The 18204-nt window shown below is 45.7% G+C and overlaps 2 protein-coding genes across 2 annotated transcripts; both read right to left on the bottom strand.

Annotated features, from left to right (window-relative positions):
• Positions 1–19: 19 nt before the first annotated feature.
• Positions 20–8238, bottom strand: LOC134075193 (RNA-binding protein with multiple splicing-like). The gene is made up of 9 exons (XM_062530726.1): positions 7823–8238; positions 6903–6980; positions 6573–6611; positions 6362–6424; positions 5649–5799; positions 3694–3818; positions 3387–3452; positions 1689–1762; positions 20–1438 (listed from the first exon to the last, which is right to left on the bottom strand). Exons 1-7 carry the CDS (start codon positions 7889–7891, stop codon positions 3393–3395), a joined length of 585 nt encoding a protein of 194 aa, XP_062386710.1. The 5' UTR covers positions 7892–8238; the 3' UTR covers positions 20–1438; positions 1689–1762; positions 3387–3392.
• Positions 8239–11961: 3723 nt separating this feature from the next.
• Positions 11962–14618, bottom strand: LOC134075194 (dynactin subunit 6-like). The gene is made up of 7 exons (XM_062530727.1): positions 14513–14618; positions 14182–14246; positions 13915–14020; positions 13720–13808; positions 13586–13633; positions 13305–13447; positions 11962–13090 (listed from the first exon to the last, which is right to left on the bottom strand). Exons 1-7 carry the CDS (start codon positions 14542–14544, stop codon positions 13001–13003), a joined length of 573 nt encoding a protein of 190 aa, XP_062386711.1. The 5' UTR covers positions 14545–14618; the 3' UTR covers positions 11962–13000.
• Positions 14619–18204: the final 3586 nt, after the last annotated feature.

The following is an 18204-nucleotide window of genomic DNA, read 5'->3' as shown; positions in this document are numbered from 1 at the left end:
GATTTTCAATTCTGATTTGTGAAAGTACCTAGATACAGGCTGGCTTTGTGGACCAGATGGGGTTAACCTGCTTGTTTATGGAGTCTGGAGTGCCTTGGGCCCTCCTATTCCCAAGGAAATGTCACCAAAAAGCAGAGAAATCTCAACAGCCTGCCTGGGATGCAGGCCCAGGGTGGAGCTTATGTTGTCAACAGGAGATAGGGAGAAGGAGAGGGTTGAGTGAGTTTGATATATACACCGTCTGCAGCAAGTCCTTTCCACAGTTTCGCCTGATTTATGGAAGCCCGAAATGCAAATATTCTCTAGACTTTGCTGTGCTTCATTTGCAATTGATTTATCCTTTCACATTCTTGGATAGTTCATTTTTCTTCGAGAAAAAACCTCCCGCGACATCTAACCTTCACTAGCATTGCTGCTGTCTGCACCGTGGGGAGAGTCTCTATACGGCTTCTCCCGATGAGACCGCCTGAGACACACAGTCATTCAGGGCTCAGGGTGAAGAGAGAAACCGGAGTATGGAAATTACATTTTACTCTACTTATGGACACTGCACAAGTACAGGGTTCTCTTTTAATATGTAGCACCGCAAGTTGTTGTTGCTTTGTTTGGATCTAGGAAACATTTATATAATTTCACAATTTGACATTATCCTAGTGAATGATCATCTTAGTTGAATCTGAATAATAATATTGTTATAATAATAACAATATAAAATTGAGTCACCATAACTCAGTTATGTCCTTAAATCCTTAGATAGCTTGATCAAATACAAATGTATGATCTAAATGAGATGTACAAGGCCTTGATGGTGAAAGGCTAAAAATGGTCATCAACAGTTTGATGTTCACCTTTGAGACTGAACTCGATTTCAGTTTAAAGACGGGACTTCATATTCTCAAGGGAGTTGCGTCACTTTCCCAAAATACACTGACGATTCTATTTTAAGATCCTCTATGTGACTCCCCCTTGACTTGAGAGATTAAAGACTACAAAATAAGCCAACCCCCACTGGAAACATCATTTTCTCAAAGCCCGATCACGGCCCGTTCAGATACAGATGCCACGTGTTTGCTTTAATCTTTCACGCCACACTTTCTCTTTACAGCTCATATTCTCACTCAACATTGATGCTAATACATACTCAACAGTAAATAAACACAAACATTCTACAAAGGAGTAATAGTGCTATACAAGATACATTCATTACAAAAATATTATAATGCTTTTTGTCTGTTTTGTCCTCAAAATATTCAGAAATGTTCACACTTTTGTAAAGTATACTTGTATCTTGTTTAATCATATGAACGAAGTAACAGGCATTTTCTTTTATGCATAAATAGTAAAAAGACTGTACAGTATAAAATTGGACAAGTGTTCCTTTGGACGGCCGGTTGATGTTTGGTTGAGGCACTCTGCCTTTTGCATGTCCATGGAGACCCTGTTGTTGGGAAAAGTCATGTGATGCGTTAGTTACCATGGCAACTGAACTTGGGGCCTTGTATCAGCAAATCAACGGAAAATAGCTTCCAGGAGTGACAACATTGGGTGACAGTCACCAAAATATTCAGCAGTTACTGAAATCTTTTAAAGATGTTCAGCAGTGACTACTGTATCTGGTACACAACATACAGTATATGATCCCTTACTGAGTACCTTCTAACAACGAGGGAAGTATGTCTGAAACTCACCCAAAGCCAAAAAGTCCTTTAAATCAGGAAATCTTCATTGTTGATAATGAAGGCTTTAAAGGACTCCGTCGTAACTACAGAGAGCAAAAAAAGTAAAAGTCAGCAACACCATACTAGGGCAATATTAGAGTTCTCAGTAGTGCACTTCAAACTGTGATGGGTCTTATTAACATCTGATCTTCCACCCTCACTGAGTGCACCCAGGGAACCTGAGGGATGTACTACCAAGCAAGGCTACTGGATCAAAATAATGTCACTCTAGAAGCAAAATACGCAGTAAAGCATCCTTTTGGAGATCAGCAGTAACTCCTGAAGTTACCGGGCTAAGCCAGTAACCTCTCTCTATAGCACACAGCCCTCTGATGGGGAGGGGGGAGGAGGGTGTGTTATGAGCAGGCCTGGAACTTCATCATTTTAGGGGCAAGGCCACCTGGCTGTGATGGCCGCCGTGAAATTCCATCCCTGCTTATGAGATTGGTGGGCTGCCTAGCCCTTTACACGGCATATCTAACCCTGATAAAAACCCTGTCAAGCAAACGAGCCTCACCGGCCAATTAAGCACGCTGCATTCAGCTCCACTTCAACCAGCTTCCCAGCGCCGAGCAGGCTGCCTGAGCTGAGACTGAGAACGAGCTGCTCCACCGCGGAGCCCCGCCATGCAGGCGTGAAGGGCCAAATGAAGCAGACCAGCTTGATTGCTCATTAGCGAGCGAGTAGGAGGAGGTGATTAGAGGCTGATCTGCGTGTTCACCGCGGGCCGTGTGAGGAGGAGGAGGAAGAGGAGGAGGAGGAGGAGGAGGATGGGCCCGAGCGCACTGCTCTAATGGGCACATGATGAAGCATGGTGACCCGTCATTTACGGAGCAAATTGTTCCTGAAGGTCCCTGTTTCCGTTCCACACCCCTCCCTCTGGGAGACTCACGCGGGGCAGATAAGGAGGCCCTGCTCATTTGTCCTTAATTTCTCTCCCTCTCTCCCTCCCTCTCTCTCTCTCTCTCCCTCTCTCACTCCCTCTCTCACTCTCTCCAGTCCCCAGTATTCCCCTGCTCGTTCTCCACCCTCGCGTTTGTGGAGAGAGCTGCTGAAGCCTTTGGTCACACCAATTAACATGCCATCCCCCTGCTCTCCCACCGCTCCTCTTCCTCCCAACTCCCACAGGCGCTCCGTGAAAGCCACACCATCGCGAGGCGAGCACAGATCATGTGCTCAGCACTATTCCCAGCTCCAGCGCATGTGAGCGGATAGTCTCCTACAGCAGGTACAAACACACTCCAGAACAGGACAAATGGTCACATGAATAGATTACCATGACCTTTCTAACCATTCCATGCTGTTCCATTCCCATACATGGAATTCCCATTCTCGCGCACTAAAAGGGAACTTCCATAGAGATTTCCAGTGATTAAAGTGTTCAGTGTAGGACTAGTGTAGGCTTAACTTTATGAACAGGAGGCTGTACCTAAATGTGTGAGGTCTGATATTCATATGGAAGAAAGACTGAATGCATGGGATTGCGTGGGAGCAATTCCTTGCCTTCAGAAATGACATCTAATCTAGAGGCATATCCTTTTTGACACTGGAAATTACATCTTGCACGTTGAGAGAACAAATGGCTTTCAATTCCAGCACAGGGTTTCAGGACATCAGCGATATGTGTGTGTGCTCTCTTTGTTCAAAGTGTGCAGGACGAGAGCTCACCCTCTCTCAGCAGAACTGCCTGACCTTCCATCCCTGTGAGGAGTCGGCAGGAGGGATCCAGCGAACCTGCACAACACACACACACAAAGAAACCAGGTCTTTGGCTTTCCCCCCATACATTGTGTGTGTGTGTGTGTGTGTGTGTGTGTGTGTGTGTAGTGACTTGAGAAGCTACGGTGACAGGCTGTGTAAACTGGACTTACCAGACAGAATTTATTTGAGTGTGTGTTTAGATGACCAGACAGATTGTCTGTGTGTGTTTGGGTGTGTGTGTGTGTGTGTGTCTGTGTGTGTTTGTGAGTGTTACCTGTGTGTGCAGAGCAGACGGATAGCTGAACGCTGGCAGATTGGGGCTAACCTCCGAGGGGTAGAGCGCATAGGGGGACCAGACCTCGGGAGCAGCTGGGTACAGGATGGGAACAGACACATCATCTAGGAGAGAGAGAGAGAGAGAGAGAGAGAGAGAGAGAGAGAGAGAGCACCAGGGTGGAAACAGGGCACTGGAAACTATTCAATATTCAGGTATTGAACATGTGTATCATATCGCATATCAAATATCGCTTCTTCTTCCTCTGCACAGAACCCTCTAAGTGCTCAGACTCAGTCACTCACTCACCGACAGAAAGAGGCAGAAAGAACCGATATCATCAGAAACGCTGAGCACAGCACTAACACAACACACATGCAACCATTTCAAATAGCCAGTCCAGGTCGCTCTGTGTGGTAGCGGCGGAGGGGGCATGGTGAACACATTTGCTGTGTGCTAGATGCGGAGGGGGCATGGTGAACACATTTGCTGTGTGCTAACTGCCGAGGGGGCATGGTGAACACATTTGCGCTGTGCTAGCGGCGGAGGGGGCATGGTGAACACATTTGCTGTGTGCTAGATGCGGAGGGGGCATGGTGAACACATTTGCTGTGTGCTAACTGCCGAGGGGGCATGGTGAACACATTTGCGCTGTGCTAGCGGCGGAGGGGGCATGGTGAACACATTTGCTGTGTGCTAGATGCGGAGGGGGCATGGTGAACACATTTGCTGTGTGCTAGATGCGGAGGGGGCATGGTGAACACATTTGCTGTGTGCTAGCGGCGGAGGGGGCATGGTGAACACATTTGCGCTGTGCTAGATGCGGAGGGGGCATGGTGAACACATTTGCTGTGTGCTAGATGCGGAGGGGGCATGGTGAACACATTTGCTGTGTGCTAACTGCCGAGGGGGCATGGTGAACACATTTGCGCTGTGCTAGCGGTGGAGGGGGCATGGTGAACACATTTGCTGTGTGCTAGATGCGGAGGGGGCATGGTGAACACATTTGCTGTGTGCTAGATGCGGAGGGGGCATGGTGAACACATTTGCTGTGTGCTAACTGCCGAGGGGGCATGGTGAACACATTTGCGCTGTGCTAGCGGCGGAGGGGGCATGGTGAACACATTTGCTGTGTGCTAGCGGCGGAGGGGGCATGTTGAACACATTTGCTGTGTGCTAGTTGCGGATGGGGGCATGGTGAACACATTTGCTGTGTGCTAGCTGCCGAGGGGGCATGGTGAACACATTTGCGCTGTGCTAGCGGCGGAGGGGGCATGGTGAACACATTTGCTGTGTGCTAGTTGCGGATGGGGGCATGGTGAACACATTTGCTGTGTGCTAGTTGCGGATGGGGGCATGTTGAACACATTTGCTGTGTGCTAGTTGCGGATGGGGGCATGGTGAACACATTTGCTGTGTGCTACTGTAGCTGCGGAGGGGGCATGGTGAACACATTTGACATGCTGCCGGCTCCGGCTCTTCCTCTGTTATCTAGAGCTGTTTACAAACCTACAAACCATGTTGAACACATCAAAGTGGAGGAGGGGCCGGCGCCGCCTTATGTTTAGTTTATCTTGTTGGATGACGTTCTGTTTACCCCCACTGTCCACTCAAGAGAGGTCAACTTTACTGCCACACTTAGCTGGAGGAGCATCAGTGTTCTCTCTGTACTTGCCAAAGCTGGCCTGAGAGTAATGTTAGTAATAGCCATGTTTATGGTTGTCAAATGTTATTTATTCCACAATCTAATTGTTTTTAGTAAAGGCAAGGTAATCCAGACAGTTTACCAAACCACATTTATGGAGGTTTATTGAAAGTCACAGTAGACGTGTTTATGTGTCCTGGTTCCAAGTTACAGTATGTGCTCTGAGGTTGCATAATAGGACTAGAATATGAGAGGATGTCATTGTGTTTAAGATGTCCTTGGTCAGTTAAGGCAAGTGTGGGCTACTCACATGCATCTCTGTTGAGGAACTGGAGGCCAGGGTTCTGCTGGGGCATGGATGGGTTGGGCGTTCCCACTAGTTTGTTCTTGGCCATCTTTGTGTTGGCCTTGGCGAATTCCAGCCTCAGGGTCTGAGGAATTTCCGGGTCGAACCGAACCCCCTGCACATAGGTCACACATAGGTCACACAAAGGTCCAGGTGTCGCATTAGCTCTTCACATCAGCTTTGGGATTTCTCTACATTACAAAAACAAAATCTACACCTACTCTAACAAGCTGGAGTAGTTTTCAGCTCTCCACTAGTGATGTACCAGAACCTCTGCTCCTGGATAGCTCCAGCACCTCCTGAACTACAATAAATATCATGTAAACTCCACACACAGACTGACTCCACAGCTACCTTCCATATAAATACCTAGTACACATTATCCTCCTAGCAACCCTGTCAACACGCTGTGCTGAACATCAGACTGAGCTTCTGCAGAGAACCATGTTTTGCCAGGAGTGTTTTTTTCCGCTCCCCTGATCTGACGCCCTTTTAAGCAGCACAGCTCTGCGAGCGGAGCTTTATTTCCACTACAAATCTGTGACACGGCGACTGATCAAAGTGCGGAGCGGCGCGGTGCCGGGCCGGGTGCGTGCGCGGGAGCGGGAGTGGGGGAGCAGGTGTGTGTGTGTGTGTGTGTGTGTGTGTGTGTGTGCGCTGGGCTCTGCTCCACTCACGTTCAGTGCGTTCTTCGCTGCCTCCGCTTCAGGTCTGCTGTCGAAACTAACAAAGCCCACAGGCTGCCAGAGAGATAGAGAGAGAGACAGAGAGAGACAGAGAGAGAGACAGAGAGAGGAGAGAGGAGAGACAGAGAGAGGAGAGAGGAGAGGTTAGTATTAGCAGGATATACAGTATCTTTGTGGCTTGGTGATGTGTCCCTCTACTTACCTGCTTAGAGGTCAGCTTGATCAATGACCCCTCGTAACCCTGAGAAACGGGAATGACACCGAAGACATGGGTATTATTTACTGTGTGGAGTACAGTGACAACATATGTAAAATTGTCATAATGGTTTATCCATCATATTTCAGTGACCCAAAACTCCACATCCAGTGACTATGACAACGCTACTTAAATATTGTAACATTTTCATGAAATGAAAAGGCATTTATTTATACGTGCTTGATAGAAAGTGTCTTGAGTGCACATGTGTTGGTGCACAGCATACGTAACTGTGGTTTTTGAGCACTGATCGTTCTCCCAGCTTGAACAGCTTACCTTAAAAGGCCTGAAGAGGAGGTAAAGCTCTCTGGGTTTAATGTCTAGGGGCAGTCCACTGACAAACAACGTCCTGACCTTAGAACAAAAAGGCTACCATGAGGCTTCATCTCACAATTATTAAATACAGATGCACAACAGTGGAGTTGGAATTAAATGGAGAAAATGGGAATTCAAGAGACACAAGATTTGTGAGACCAAAGTGAGTTCGTGGAATCCCCAATCGGTTAATAAACCTCACCTCCCCACAAATGAGTAAAAACACAGTTGCTGTTGGACAATGATCCATTGAAAACATATGCTCTGGTGTTTGCGCCCCATTTGAGCCAAAGCATTTCCACTTCAAATCACAGTGAAAAGAGGACAGACACAAACACCAATCGGAATATCAAAACTTCTCTCGCTCTCCCAGAGGGGGCGGGTCATCCGTCAACAGCCATACTGACACATTCAACTCCAAGAGTTATAGTATTTGCTTGAGTGCTACCGAATTCAATACATCTTTTGTTCCAGCCAAGTTCAAAGAGACGCCATGGTGTCATTTTTAGATCAATGGAGCCAGTAGAGCTCCTGAAGTTATGGGGCCCAGGTGTTCACACACACACACACACACACACACACACACACACACACACACACACACACACACACACACACAATGGAATGGCTTAACAGACAGCTGATTTGCCACAGATGGAAAATACACTCTGACTCACATCTTCACAAACAATAAACAAAGATAGGACGACTTGCATTTTCGGACTTAAAATTAAAACAACTATAGGTCAACTACAGGTCTTAAAATCACTTTGGAAAAACAGCATTTATAGGCGCCCTATTTCAGATTTAGCCTATCATTAGTTTTGCGCAAACAAATAAGGAAGTAAATAAAAAAACAGAAGTGACAGACAATATCCTACCTCTTCATCGCTGGCTGCAAATTCATTTCCATCGGTCTCCTTCTCCAGAGCGAAGCTATTCATTTTCATAGGAGATGGACAGGCGTAGGTGCGGCGACCGACACGAAGTAGAGGACAGTGCAGCCCTGCCCAGCCCAGCCCAGGTAGCCTACAAACGCCGCGTTCAACTCAAAGTCGTCATCAGCTGCGGGAGAAACCCAGCGAAAACTTGCACGGGAGGAGGTAGAAAGTGTTGTCAACGAAACTATCAGGCCAGTGACACTGCTTCCAAACACATCAGTGATAATTGTCCGTGATAGTGAGAAACATTTCCCCTTTGTTATCTCCCAGTTAGCACAGTGAGCGGTGCCGCCGATGATATCATCCTCAGCACAGCAGCGCAACTGCTCCTCGGATCCACCGCTTTTCATTGGGGGCTGGGAAGAAGGCGAGGGGTGGGGACCAGACCGGTGGCAATGCTATTGCGTTTATGTAAATGGCTACAACTGCGCTGGAAGAGGAGGGTGTGTTAATCATTTGAACAGCAGTGAGCTATCTCAAAATTGCCACTTGATCTCGAGTCGTAATGATGCCAAAACAGCATTCCGACTTCACCGAGCTCCTTGCCAATAGGCAAAGGGACTATTATAATGGCCAAAGTCTGCCATGTTAACAATCACAGCTATGTATAGTGTTTGGGTTTGTGAGCAGACAGAGGGCTCAGGAAGATCAACAATGAAATGCAGTGTTGAGTTCAGCTGTTTAACACTGGGACACGCCGGCACTCTGGAGATGAACATACTTGGCAACGCTGAGTCAATACGCACAGATTCTATATGATCATCATCATCATGGCGCATATAGATTAAAGAAGCAAGTTTTCACTTCAACTGCTCAAATCTACACACAACATTAAGTGACAGTGAATTAAAAGGAATGTATTGAATGATCAGGATATGTTATTGATCGTTCCCCTCATCTCGGGTGGCTAGGGCATATTGCAGTTCCAGGATGACATGATTCATTAGGCTAAAAGTGTGAGTGGAGGAATTATCAGTGTCATACATTGGTCCATCGCAGGGTCCCGAATTCAACCACACTGAAATTCAAAGTGCAGGAAAACACTGAAGTGGTTAAACTCTCCCCCCATCATTAATACAATGCAATATTGCATGGCAAACAAAGGAATAGATGTTGTGAAACTACAAAATAGTCAAAACAATGTCATGGCAAATGTGTGGTAAAAAAACAAAGTGGTCCAAAGAAGTATTGTGTGCCAATAAGTAACTTTTGGCCAAGCAGTGTGTGAATAAGACGGAGCAATTCTCTTGAGTAGCTGCTGCTCCCTCGTCTCTCTCCCCCATTTGTCCCTAGAGAGGAGTGTGAAGAGAGGAGATGTCACAGCTGCTCCTGACAGGGCTGCATGCTAACGAGGAGTGTACAGTGTGTGTGTGTGTGTGTGTGTGTGTGTGTGTGTGTGTGTGTGTGTGTGTGTGTGTGTGTGTGTGTGTGTGTGTGCAACACCCTGCCCAGGGAGGATTTTACTTTATCAGTGGGCTTGTTTGCACACATCTAGCCAATAGCTAAAGTGAGGAATGCTTTTGTGGTTTATTCGTGAACACCTGCTAACAAAGACCCCCCACCCCGCCCCACCCTTCTACGGTTCTGGATAGCTGAGAGACTGAGAGGGAGCTGGCACTGATGGACAGAGCTGGTCCAGGATCAGTGCTGTGTTACGGACATTTTTATGAAGGAAAGAATCATACAAGTGCTATCTTTATGTTGGAGTTGGAGTTCTGCCTCCACACCTAAGTGCGCACACACACACACACACACACACACACACACACACACACACACACACTTATGTACTGTAGTATGTACTGGAGTAGGAGTTCTACCTCCACACCCAAGTGTACACACACATGTAAACACACACACACACACACACACACACACACACACACACACACACACACTCATGTACTCCTGTCTCCCACAGATGTGGTGTTGTTGTGTCCAGTGTAGTGGGCTAGGGATAACAGTGTGACTGCATGGTCAGTGCCTCCCATTTTCACACACAGATTCACTCGGCAGCGGAGGCCCTGCGGAGAGGCTCAGGAAGAGTGTGTGTGTGCTCAACCTTTGAACCGCGGATGGAGTCATTTGGACCGCTGGGCCCTGGGCTTGGCAGGCCATGGAGGACAGGCCATCATGCAGAAAATAGCCCCTCTCTGATACCGCCGCTTCCCCCGACTGGAGCACCTGCAACGTCTCTCTGCCGTTACGATGACAGCGCGGAGCAAGACAGGGCAAGGCTAGGCTGGCCGTGTTGGCTGTCCTGTATCCCCATGCCTCAGCAGACTGAGATATATTAAACAAGCAGAGGAGAGAGAGAGAGAGAGAGAGAGAGAGAGAGAGAGAGAGAGATGAGGTGGGGGAGGAGCAGACCTATAGGGTTCTGTTGCAGAATTCCAAAGAGTTGACATATGTTTCCATAATGGTTAATCATTTCAGATAGGAAGTGAAAGTCTTTAACGAAGGTTTCCTCCTCACCGCACTGTGACAAAATGTGAAGCGTGAACCATGACGGCCTATCAGCCCTCAGCCTGACTGGCTCCCAGCTGAAAGGCAAACTAAAACAAACTCATGATAGCAGGCGGAGTGCTTTTCCTCTGGGAGCTATGAGCTTTAAGGAGGGATGAACAGCTCTTATTTTTCTGCTCTGTGCTACTTTCTGGAGCAGTAAATTATGCCTTTCAGGATATGTGTTTGTGAAAAGACTATGTGCTATCCTTGGTGTTTTTCTTCAAAGATTTTCACTCCTTACTCTTCTTCCCAAATGTGTGTGGGTGTGTTCATAGGCAAACAAATAGAGAAGAAGAAATAAATGAAATGTGCGCATAGTGTCCATCTTGACAGCTACCAAAACCCATGAGAAGATACGCCAAGTGGGTGGGCATTTTGCTCATATGGCTACCAAACTACCAAGTCTATACATCGCTACGCAGTACGGAATCCATATGCTGAGCATTAAAGTGCAATTCCAGTCCAGGCCAGCGCAGTGAGACCTCAGTCCATATAAGGCAAGGCATTTCAGCCCTGAGTTATTGCTGTGATGTAGAATAATATTTATAGTAGTTCAACTCACCATTGCTCTCGCTCTCTTAACGTCCGATTATTTCCCTTGTTTTCACATTTCCCCAGAGCCAACAGCAACAGCAGGTTCAGTACGATCTGAAATGCATACATTTATCCTGTTCAAGTTTTACAGCAGAAACATATGCTGATAAAACCAGTTCACTGAGTGCATTAACACTGAAGCACAGGCTACCACCTGAGCTGTCAAATGATTTACAATAATGTATCTGCAATATATTCTTAATCACACTTGTATTGTTTTGCTCTCAGTTGTAAGAGGCTCTTGTGTTTTCTTTATTCTCTGACACCTCACCACCTTTCTCTTGTTCCCTCTCCTGGCCGCCATGCGATGCGGAGGTGAGATCAAACGCAGCCTGTGACGATGGTGATCCCAGTTGTGTAAGATCCATAGGTCACCCTCCATGCTCTCCAGGGATGCAAAGGCCAGCTGTCAGAACGACATCATCAGCTCCCTTGGGAGCTTTTTTCTGTGTGCCGCTCGCAGTATGTGGGTCACTCTACGCTGACCGCAGGGGGAAGAGACAGAGCTGTGCTCTTTACCTTTGGAAACGGGTGACTAGGAACCCCTTATATCATCTCAGGTAAGCCATTATATATGTGGAAACCTTTTACTGACATCACTACCCATTTCTTTTTTGTTGTACACACAAAGATGGTTTAGCAGATTTTAAAGCCATTTATAATAGAAAGACATGACACTCCATGGGTGTATGGCTATATCAAAATATATATATTTTTGATGATGACCTGCATGCTGCTAACCAAATATGCAGACAACACACTGCTGCTGCTCTGCACAGAACAGACGCAGGTATGAAGAGAAAGGCCCCAAGAGCGCCACACTGTGGCCAGGGCAAACATTACAGCAGTCAGGAGCTTCTGGGGCAGAATACAATGTGGAAAAACTACATTATGGAACTTTTAGCTTTAGTACAGATACCACATAAACTGTACATAATCTGGACGTTTTGACTGAAATAACAAAGAACACATGGATAAACAGGTGTTACACAGACCTTAATTTAATGACAACAAAACTGTACAAAGCAATACAAATAGGAGTGTGGAATGTCTATGAGGCTGGAAACAATAGTTGCCTACCGAAAATTGTTTATTCTAAAACGGATAGGCCCGGACCTTGATTATGATTGGCTGAATTGCGTTCAACGCCATTGTAAAATTCAACACAAACATACACCTTGACCGCATTTCATTCTACAGTAATGCGCTACCAAAACTACACAAAAGTTAGAGTAGCTACGTCTCAATGTTGGCAACCATTCGGATAGAGGAACTATATTTCTTGGCGGAAGAATGATTACCTATGAATACATTGTTACATTTCTCGTTGCTGTGCCATTATTACATGAAATCTTGCCAGATAATTGTAGTAAACACTTTAGAAAAGCAATAAGCCACTCGAGTCCGTAGTTTACACTGATTTTAGAACAGCTAAGGGGGGTTTTAGGCATGACACACACAGTCCCTAAAACCTCCTTTAGCTGTTCTAAAATCAGTGTTAACTACGGCCTCTCAGGGCTTATTGCTTAAGTAAGCTACCTTTACAATGACTGATGTCACTGCTTTAGTGGTGGATGTGGATCAGTCTACTTCAAGAACAGATCAGCCCAGAACCCAAAGCATAGCTGGAGTGATGAGTGATGTCAGTGTAGCCCTATTTCATGAGTTCTGGAGCACATCGGGCCCTAATTTAACAGACGGGCAAATGGCAAAATCAGTCACCAAGGAAAGTTTTTGTGCATGAGCTGTAACCATTGTGTTGTATGGCAGCACTGAGGTGACTCATTAGTGTGTGCGCTTAAGGTCTTACTCAGGGTATTAAATTAGTGAATGTTGCCTATTAAGTTTAATTTTGCCAATTAAATTAGCTTTAGTGTTCCTTAAAGCGTTGCCCATCATTCAATTTAGGGCCCATAAACATCGTGGAGTGTCAGTCCAGCTGAAGGCCCAGTTCGTCCATTTCTTCTCCTGATGGGGAATACAACACTTGCACTTCCATCAATCATGTCTCCTCGGTTAATTCTTGCCAGAGGATTTTACTGTCTTTTTTAGATGATGATAATTTGGAAGAATCTTCATGAGGAAATCAAGCTGGAGAGTCTGTGGCTGTGGGTCCATGTGGGTGATAAAGAGAGAATTCCGTTACATACAAAATATACATTTGCTGTGTTTTGTAACGAGTACAGATGCATTTGTTAAAGTAGTCCTTGTGCTCAGAGTGTGGAGGGGGGCGTAGGTACCTCAGCGTGTGTGTGCGTGTGTGCGTGTGTGTGTGTGTGTGTGTGTGTGTGTGTGTGTGTGTGGAGGGGGGCGTAGGTACCTGTGGTTTCTCTGTCTGGACCCGGCGCATGCAGTCGGAGCCGTAGATGACCGTGTTCTCTGGGATGACCTCACACGTGTTCACCTGGCAGCATGCTCCAATGATGCAGCCACTCGTCAGGATCACATTCCTACCCACATCAGCTACACACACACACACACACACACACACACACACACACACACACACACACTTGATTGACTTTCAATGCACTCTGTTATCATTGTAAAGATGTTTCCATCACATAAAATGTCAAATGGATTATATTGTTATATCCAAACCTTTTGATTCAATGACATTATTATCCCCAATCTTCAAAGCCTGAGAAACTGTTAGGTCAGTGGTAAGAAACTTAACGGACCTTAGGTAATGGACATGTAATGGAATAAATTATAAGATGGTTTGAAAAGGATACCACATCCGACTTCAAAGACATTGTTGATGCCAATTGACATGGTTTTGGGTTCCACATCCTCGGACTCGGGCATGATATTCTCTGGATAACTGAAAATATATGTGGCATATCAATGACAACAACATAATCCAGTGCAAGATGGAAAAGTGGCCTAGTCTATTGTGGCTCATTTAAGCATGATTCAGACTTGTTTACCTGTTGATGATGAGAGCTTGCTCCTCTATCAGGTTCCCTTCGCCTATTATTATAGGTCCTGCTTCGGCAATGATGCGGGCTTTGGGGTGGACCACTGTCCGAGCACCTGTCAGAACATGAATCACACGTGTGGTATAAATGTGTAGTTACACAAACATTATGTCACGTACACTTGAAATGCTGCAAGGTAGGCTACAACACATATTATGCCTTCTGATATAACGAATTTCAACCCAAGATTCCTCCGAATGCAAACAGACAGCTTACCTATGGTGACATCTCCTCTAATCTCACTTTCTACACAGACCACTGCGCCAGCCGCAATCTTCCCACTGAAGCGACACACAGACATGGTCATGTATTCATGCAATCAGACAATGTACACAAATGACCTAGAATGCATATGTGATATTCATATTAGAAAGTATTTAGTCTGTAACCAATGACTGCTCAGCTAAAGCTAATTCGCTAACGATAGTCTGCTAAAGTTTATTAATCGGAGGCTCGGAGCACATTTGAAATGTTCAACTTCTGTTCAACACGAGATGTTCTATATCATGCATCACAAAATACATTCTGTTTCATTAATAATACCAACCTCTTCAGGACAGTTTGCTGTTTATCAGCCATTTTCACATCAGTTGCCTTAGCTCAGATTGTGAAGAAACAATCATTGGTAGCCTACAGTCATAGCTCCTTCGACAATTGATTAAACAGTCTGCAGAACAATTTTGAGCAAACTCGGCAATCGACATTTTATGTCTCATGTACAGCTCTGCAGCTAACTACAGGAGGAGCTGTCGCCACCCACTGGTTCTTTTCGATAGTGCATTTAAAATTTATAAAATGTATGCTGTATTATACAAGACCTTATCATCCCATATCACAGACAGAGCCAGTGGAATATTTTGGCAAGGTAGTTATACAATAAGACAGGGATCAGTTGGTAGGATACATTTTTATCCTATTAGTGTCTGCTAGAAACTTAAGGCTATTAAGCAGACAGAGTTAGTCTGTTTCTTTTAAGATGCTCTAAATTATTGCGTACATTTTTTCTTTCTTTTTTCTTTTTACTTAATTTATTTTCAGTAAAGATTGTGAATCCCCACTGGACTGTGGCAGTTCTGGCGCTTAATTAGCCGGCCCTGAACATGGTGTGGTAATTAGGCTACGGGGCTTCAGAATGATGATCATGTCTCGACTCGCTGGGTCTGAGTTGAATCTGAGCTCCTCTGTCGCTAAGTCCCACAGGGTCGCTGTCAGCGACAGTCCCATCGCTGGTTAACCCTCCAAAACACAGCCGGGCCACGGCACCGTTCGTCAGTAATCAACACGGCAACACCAGGCGCATAGCAATGGAGACGCGGCCTCTCCTTTGCATACTTATGATGTTATTGAGTGGGAGCTGAAGGCATTTAAAAAAACAGTCACTCTCTTTCTCACCTGCCTGGAAACACTGTGTATGTGGCCTTGAAAGCTTAGTTACCTGGGAGACATCACATTCTAAACTCCTGATGGCAGCTAATGGTCCCCCAGCTTCCAGATCTGGTGTCAGATTCTCACTTTATCTTGTAATTGTGTAGATCAGAATTGAGATAGGTGTGACTGCGCCTAGATCTGCAATGGAGAGTAACTTTTTACCTCTAGGACTGCACTGAGCTTTAAACCTAAGTTACTCTCATTTCCTCAATCAGTTTACACTTCAAAATGTCCACACAGAGAGACCAAAGTAGCTTTTTATTTCTGTGGTAAATAATTAATCACTCCTGATCGAGGGTGGGGGGAGTGTGTGTGAGGGGGACATGAATGTTTAATGAAGCTGTAACCTAATTTAGGCTGAATAAATAACGAACAGTCAAACGGACCACACTTTTTAGACATCGGATGAGAGAAAGGGTGTATGCGTGTGTGTGTGTGTGTGTGTGTGTGTGTGTGTGTGTGTGTGTGTTTGAAAGACAGAGAGAGAAAGAGAGAGAAAGGAAGAGATGTGAGGAGACTAAAATCATAAATAATTCCTCCTAAATGGTCAGACCTGCATCCCTGACACAATCAGGGCAGTGTTCACCTGCTGCCCAACACCTGGGCATGTGCGGCTCGTGTCTGAGACACACGGGCGGAGCGACCCTGTCGTCCACTCGCCTCCGTCCCGGGCCCTGCCCGCTCTCGCAGCGGAGAGGAAGCGCACGCACACACACACACACACACAAATGTGGGTCAGTGGGGAGTGTGCTGCATGTGGGACAACGATGACGCCAAGGAGCCCCAACCGAACCTCACGGGGATGGGTCCTCACAGGAGAGACTCTGTATCAAGGCAATTGAAAAAGCAAGGTTCTTCCTTGTGTGTGTGTGTGTGTGTGTGTGTGTGTGTGTGTGTGTGTGTGTGTGTGTGTGTGTGTGTGTGTGTGTGTGTGTGTGTGTGTTCTGTTTCCATCTGCATTGGGAGGTGGAGAGATGGACGGGGGTGTGGCCGGTCCAGCAGGACTGTAAGTTGTGTGAGCACAGGGCTGCTGTTTGGTCTGTAGGCGTGAAATACAGTTGGGCTTTAGAGTGCTGATGTGGATGAGCCTGATTAGTGAGCAGCTAATGAGGGGCAATCCCTCAGAGCAGTGTGTGTGTGTGTGTGTGTGTGTGTGTGTGTGTGTGTGTGTGTGTGTGTGTGTGTGTGTGTGTGTGTGTGTGTGTGTTTGTGTGTTTGTGTGTGTGTGTGGTTAATGAAAGGACTTCGCTCATTGTCTCTGATGGGCAGGAGGAGGGGAAATGTGTTTTTGTCATTGCCTTAGGGAGCTCAGTAAACTAAGATCACACACACACACACACACACACACAGACAGAGACGTATGTACAGGCAATGACAAAATAACACACACACACACACACACACACATGAACACAGACAGAGACTTATGTACAAGCAATGACAAAATAGCGCGCACACACACACACACACACACACACACACACACACACACTCTGCCTCAGATGTATCGTAAATCCATTCAAGCTCATTTGAGAGGGGTTGCTGAAGGTCGTCTATGTTGACTCTAAGCAGCAGGTGTATCCTCCTCCCCTGCCTGTGACCTACACATACACAGACACACACACACACACACACACACACACACACACACACACACACACACACACACACACACACACACAGTGAAGAGTGTGACTGAGCAGACAAACGACCTTACAATAAAGACAGGAAATGCTGTGTGTATGCCCACATTGTCTCCCTGTTGTGGGCTTCTTGTGAATAGATGTTGTTAAGAGTGCAGAATAGGCCGTCAATCTCTCTAATCTCTGCTTTATTGAATCAGTACGACACAATAAGAAATGCATTAATGAACTTAACTCCACTCTTCTGCACCTGTTTCAATACAAAACAACAATCTGACATTCTGACCTCATCACAGTAATATTCAGTAGAACTATGATCTCAGGTGATGGTGCTGAAAATAGCCCTCTTTCATGGTAAACTGCAGGGTATTAATACTGTAAATGGATCAGTTATGTGCGGAGAGGCAGAATGAGCCTGCAGTTCATCTAATGTCCAGGAGAGGGCAGTAACACAGCACTGTCAGTCTGCTCTCTTTTAGCGCAATACTAACCAACTTGACCATAATGGAGGAAGATAGTGGTCTCAGATAACATGTTCAAAGCCTGATGAAAGGTTTAAGATTTACAGATTTTGTTGTTTTGACCAGCTTTTTCACAAGGGTTTCAGTGGTATGTTTGTTTGAGGTGCAACTGTAGTGAAGTTGCCTTATGTAATAAGCATATTACGTTTACTTTAGATCAAAGCATGCCTGCTGCTTAGTAGGGTCTTAAGCCCATTTTAGATTTATATTATTGTGACATATGTATTGTATATATGAAACACCAAAATGTGGTAGAGCATGCGGGCAGCTCATTATAGGAATGTGATGATGATGATGATGATGATGATGACGATGAAGATGAATAGAGAAGGCCGAAGCCTTGCCATGTTGTATACAAAGCACCCAGACACAGTCCAAACCAACCAAATTAAATCTAAATGAAAGCCTTTGGAAAATGAGATGGCTGTTCAATCATTAAAGCCTGAATTTTTCACTTTGAATAGCTAGCATCTTTCAATGGCCACTCAGATGAAAAGAAATGGCTGATAAAACACCCAAATCAATAGAGGCATTTGATTGAAAATGTTGCTCTTTTGCCCTCCGTTCTCACAAGAGCTCGTGGTGCTTATTGGCCGTGAGTGTCTGTTCTCCAGTCTTACCTCAGTAAACAGATGGCCTCCAAAACG

The sequence above is a fragment of the Sardina pilchardus genome, chromosome 2, assembly GCF_963854185.1.
Source record: "Sardina pilchardus chromosome 2, fSarPil1.1, whole genome shotgun sequence".
Taxonomy (NCBI): Eukaryota; Metazoa; Chordata; class Actinopteri; order Clupeiformes; family Clupeidae; genus Sardina; species Sardina pilchardus.
Note: the sequence above shows the minus strand (reverse complement) of the source record. Positions and strands in the feature narration are given on the sequence as shown.

What these genes read in the sequence shown, in the direction of transcription:
- LOC134075194 (XM_062530727.1), bottom strand. Translation starts at nt 14,544, where the DNA reads ATGGCTGATAAACAGCAAACTGTCCTGAAGAG. An exon ending in CAAGCTCTCATCATCAACAG is followed by an intron (nt 13,809 to 13,914) that starts GTAAACAAGTCT and finishes ATATATTTTCAG; the next exon opens with TTATCCAGAGAATATCATGC. An exon ending in TGTCTTTGAAGTCGGATGTG is followed by an intron (nt 13,634 to 13,719) that starts GTATCCTTTTCA and finishes CTGACCTAACAG; the next exon opens with TTTCTCAGGCTTTGAAGATT.
- LOC134075193 (XM_062530726.1), bottom strand. Translation starts at nt 7,891, where the DNA reads ATGAAAATGAATAGCTTCGCTCTGGAGAAGGAGACCGATGGAAATGAA. An exon ending in TTGCAGCCAGCGATGAAGAG is followed by an intron (nt 6,981 to 7,822) that starts GTAGGATATTGT and finishes TTTTGTTCTAAG; the next exon opens with GTCAGGACGTTGTTTGTCAG. An exon ending in GTTCCTCAACAGAGATGCAT is followed by an intron (nt 3,819 to 5,648) that starts GTGAGTAGCCCA and finishes TCTCTCTCCTAG; the next exon opens with ATGATGTGTCTGTTCCCATC.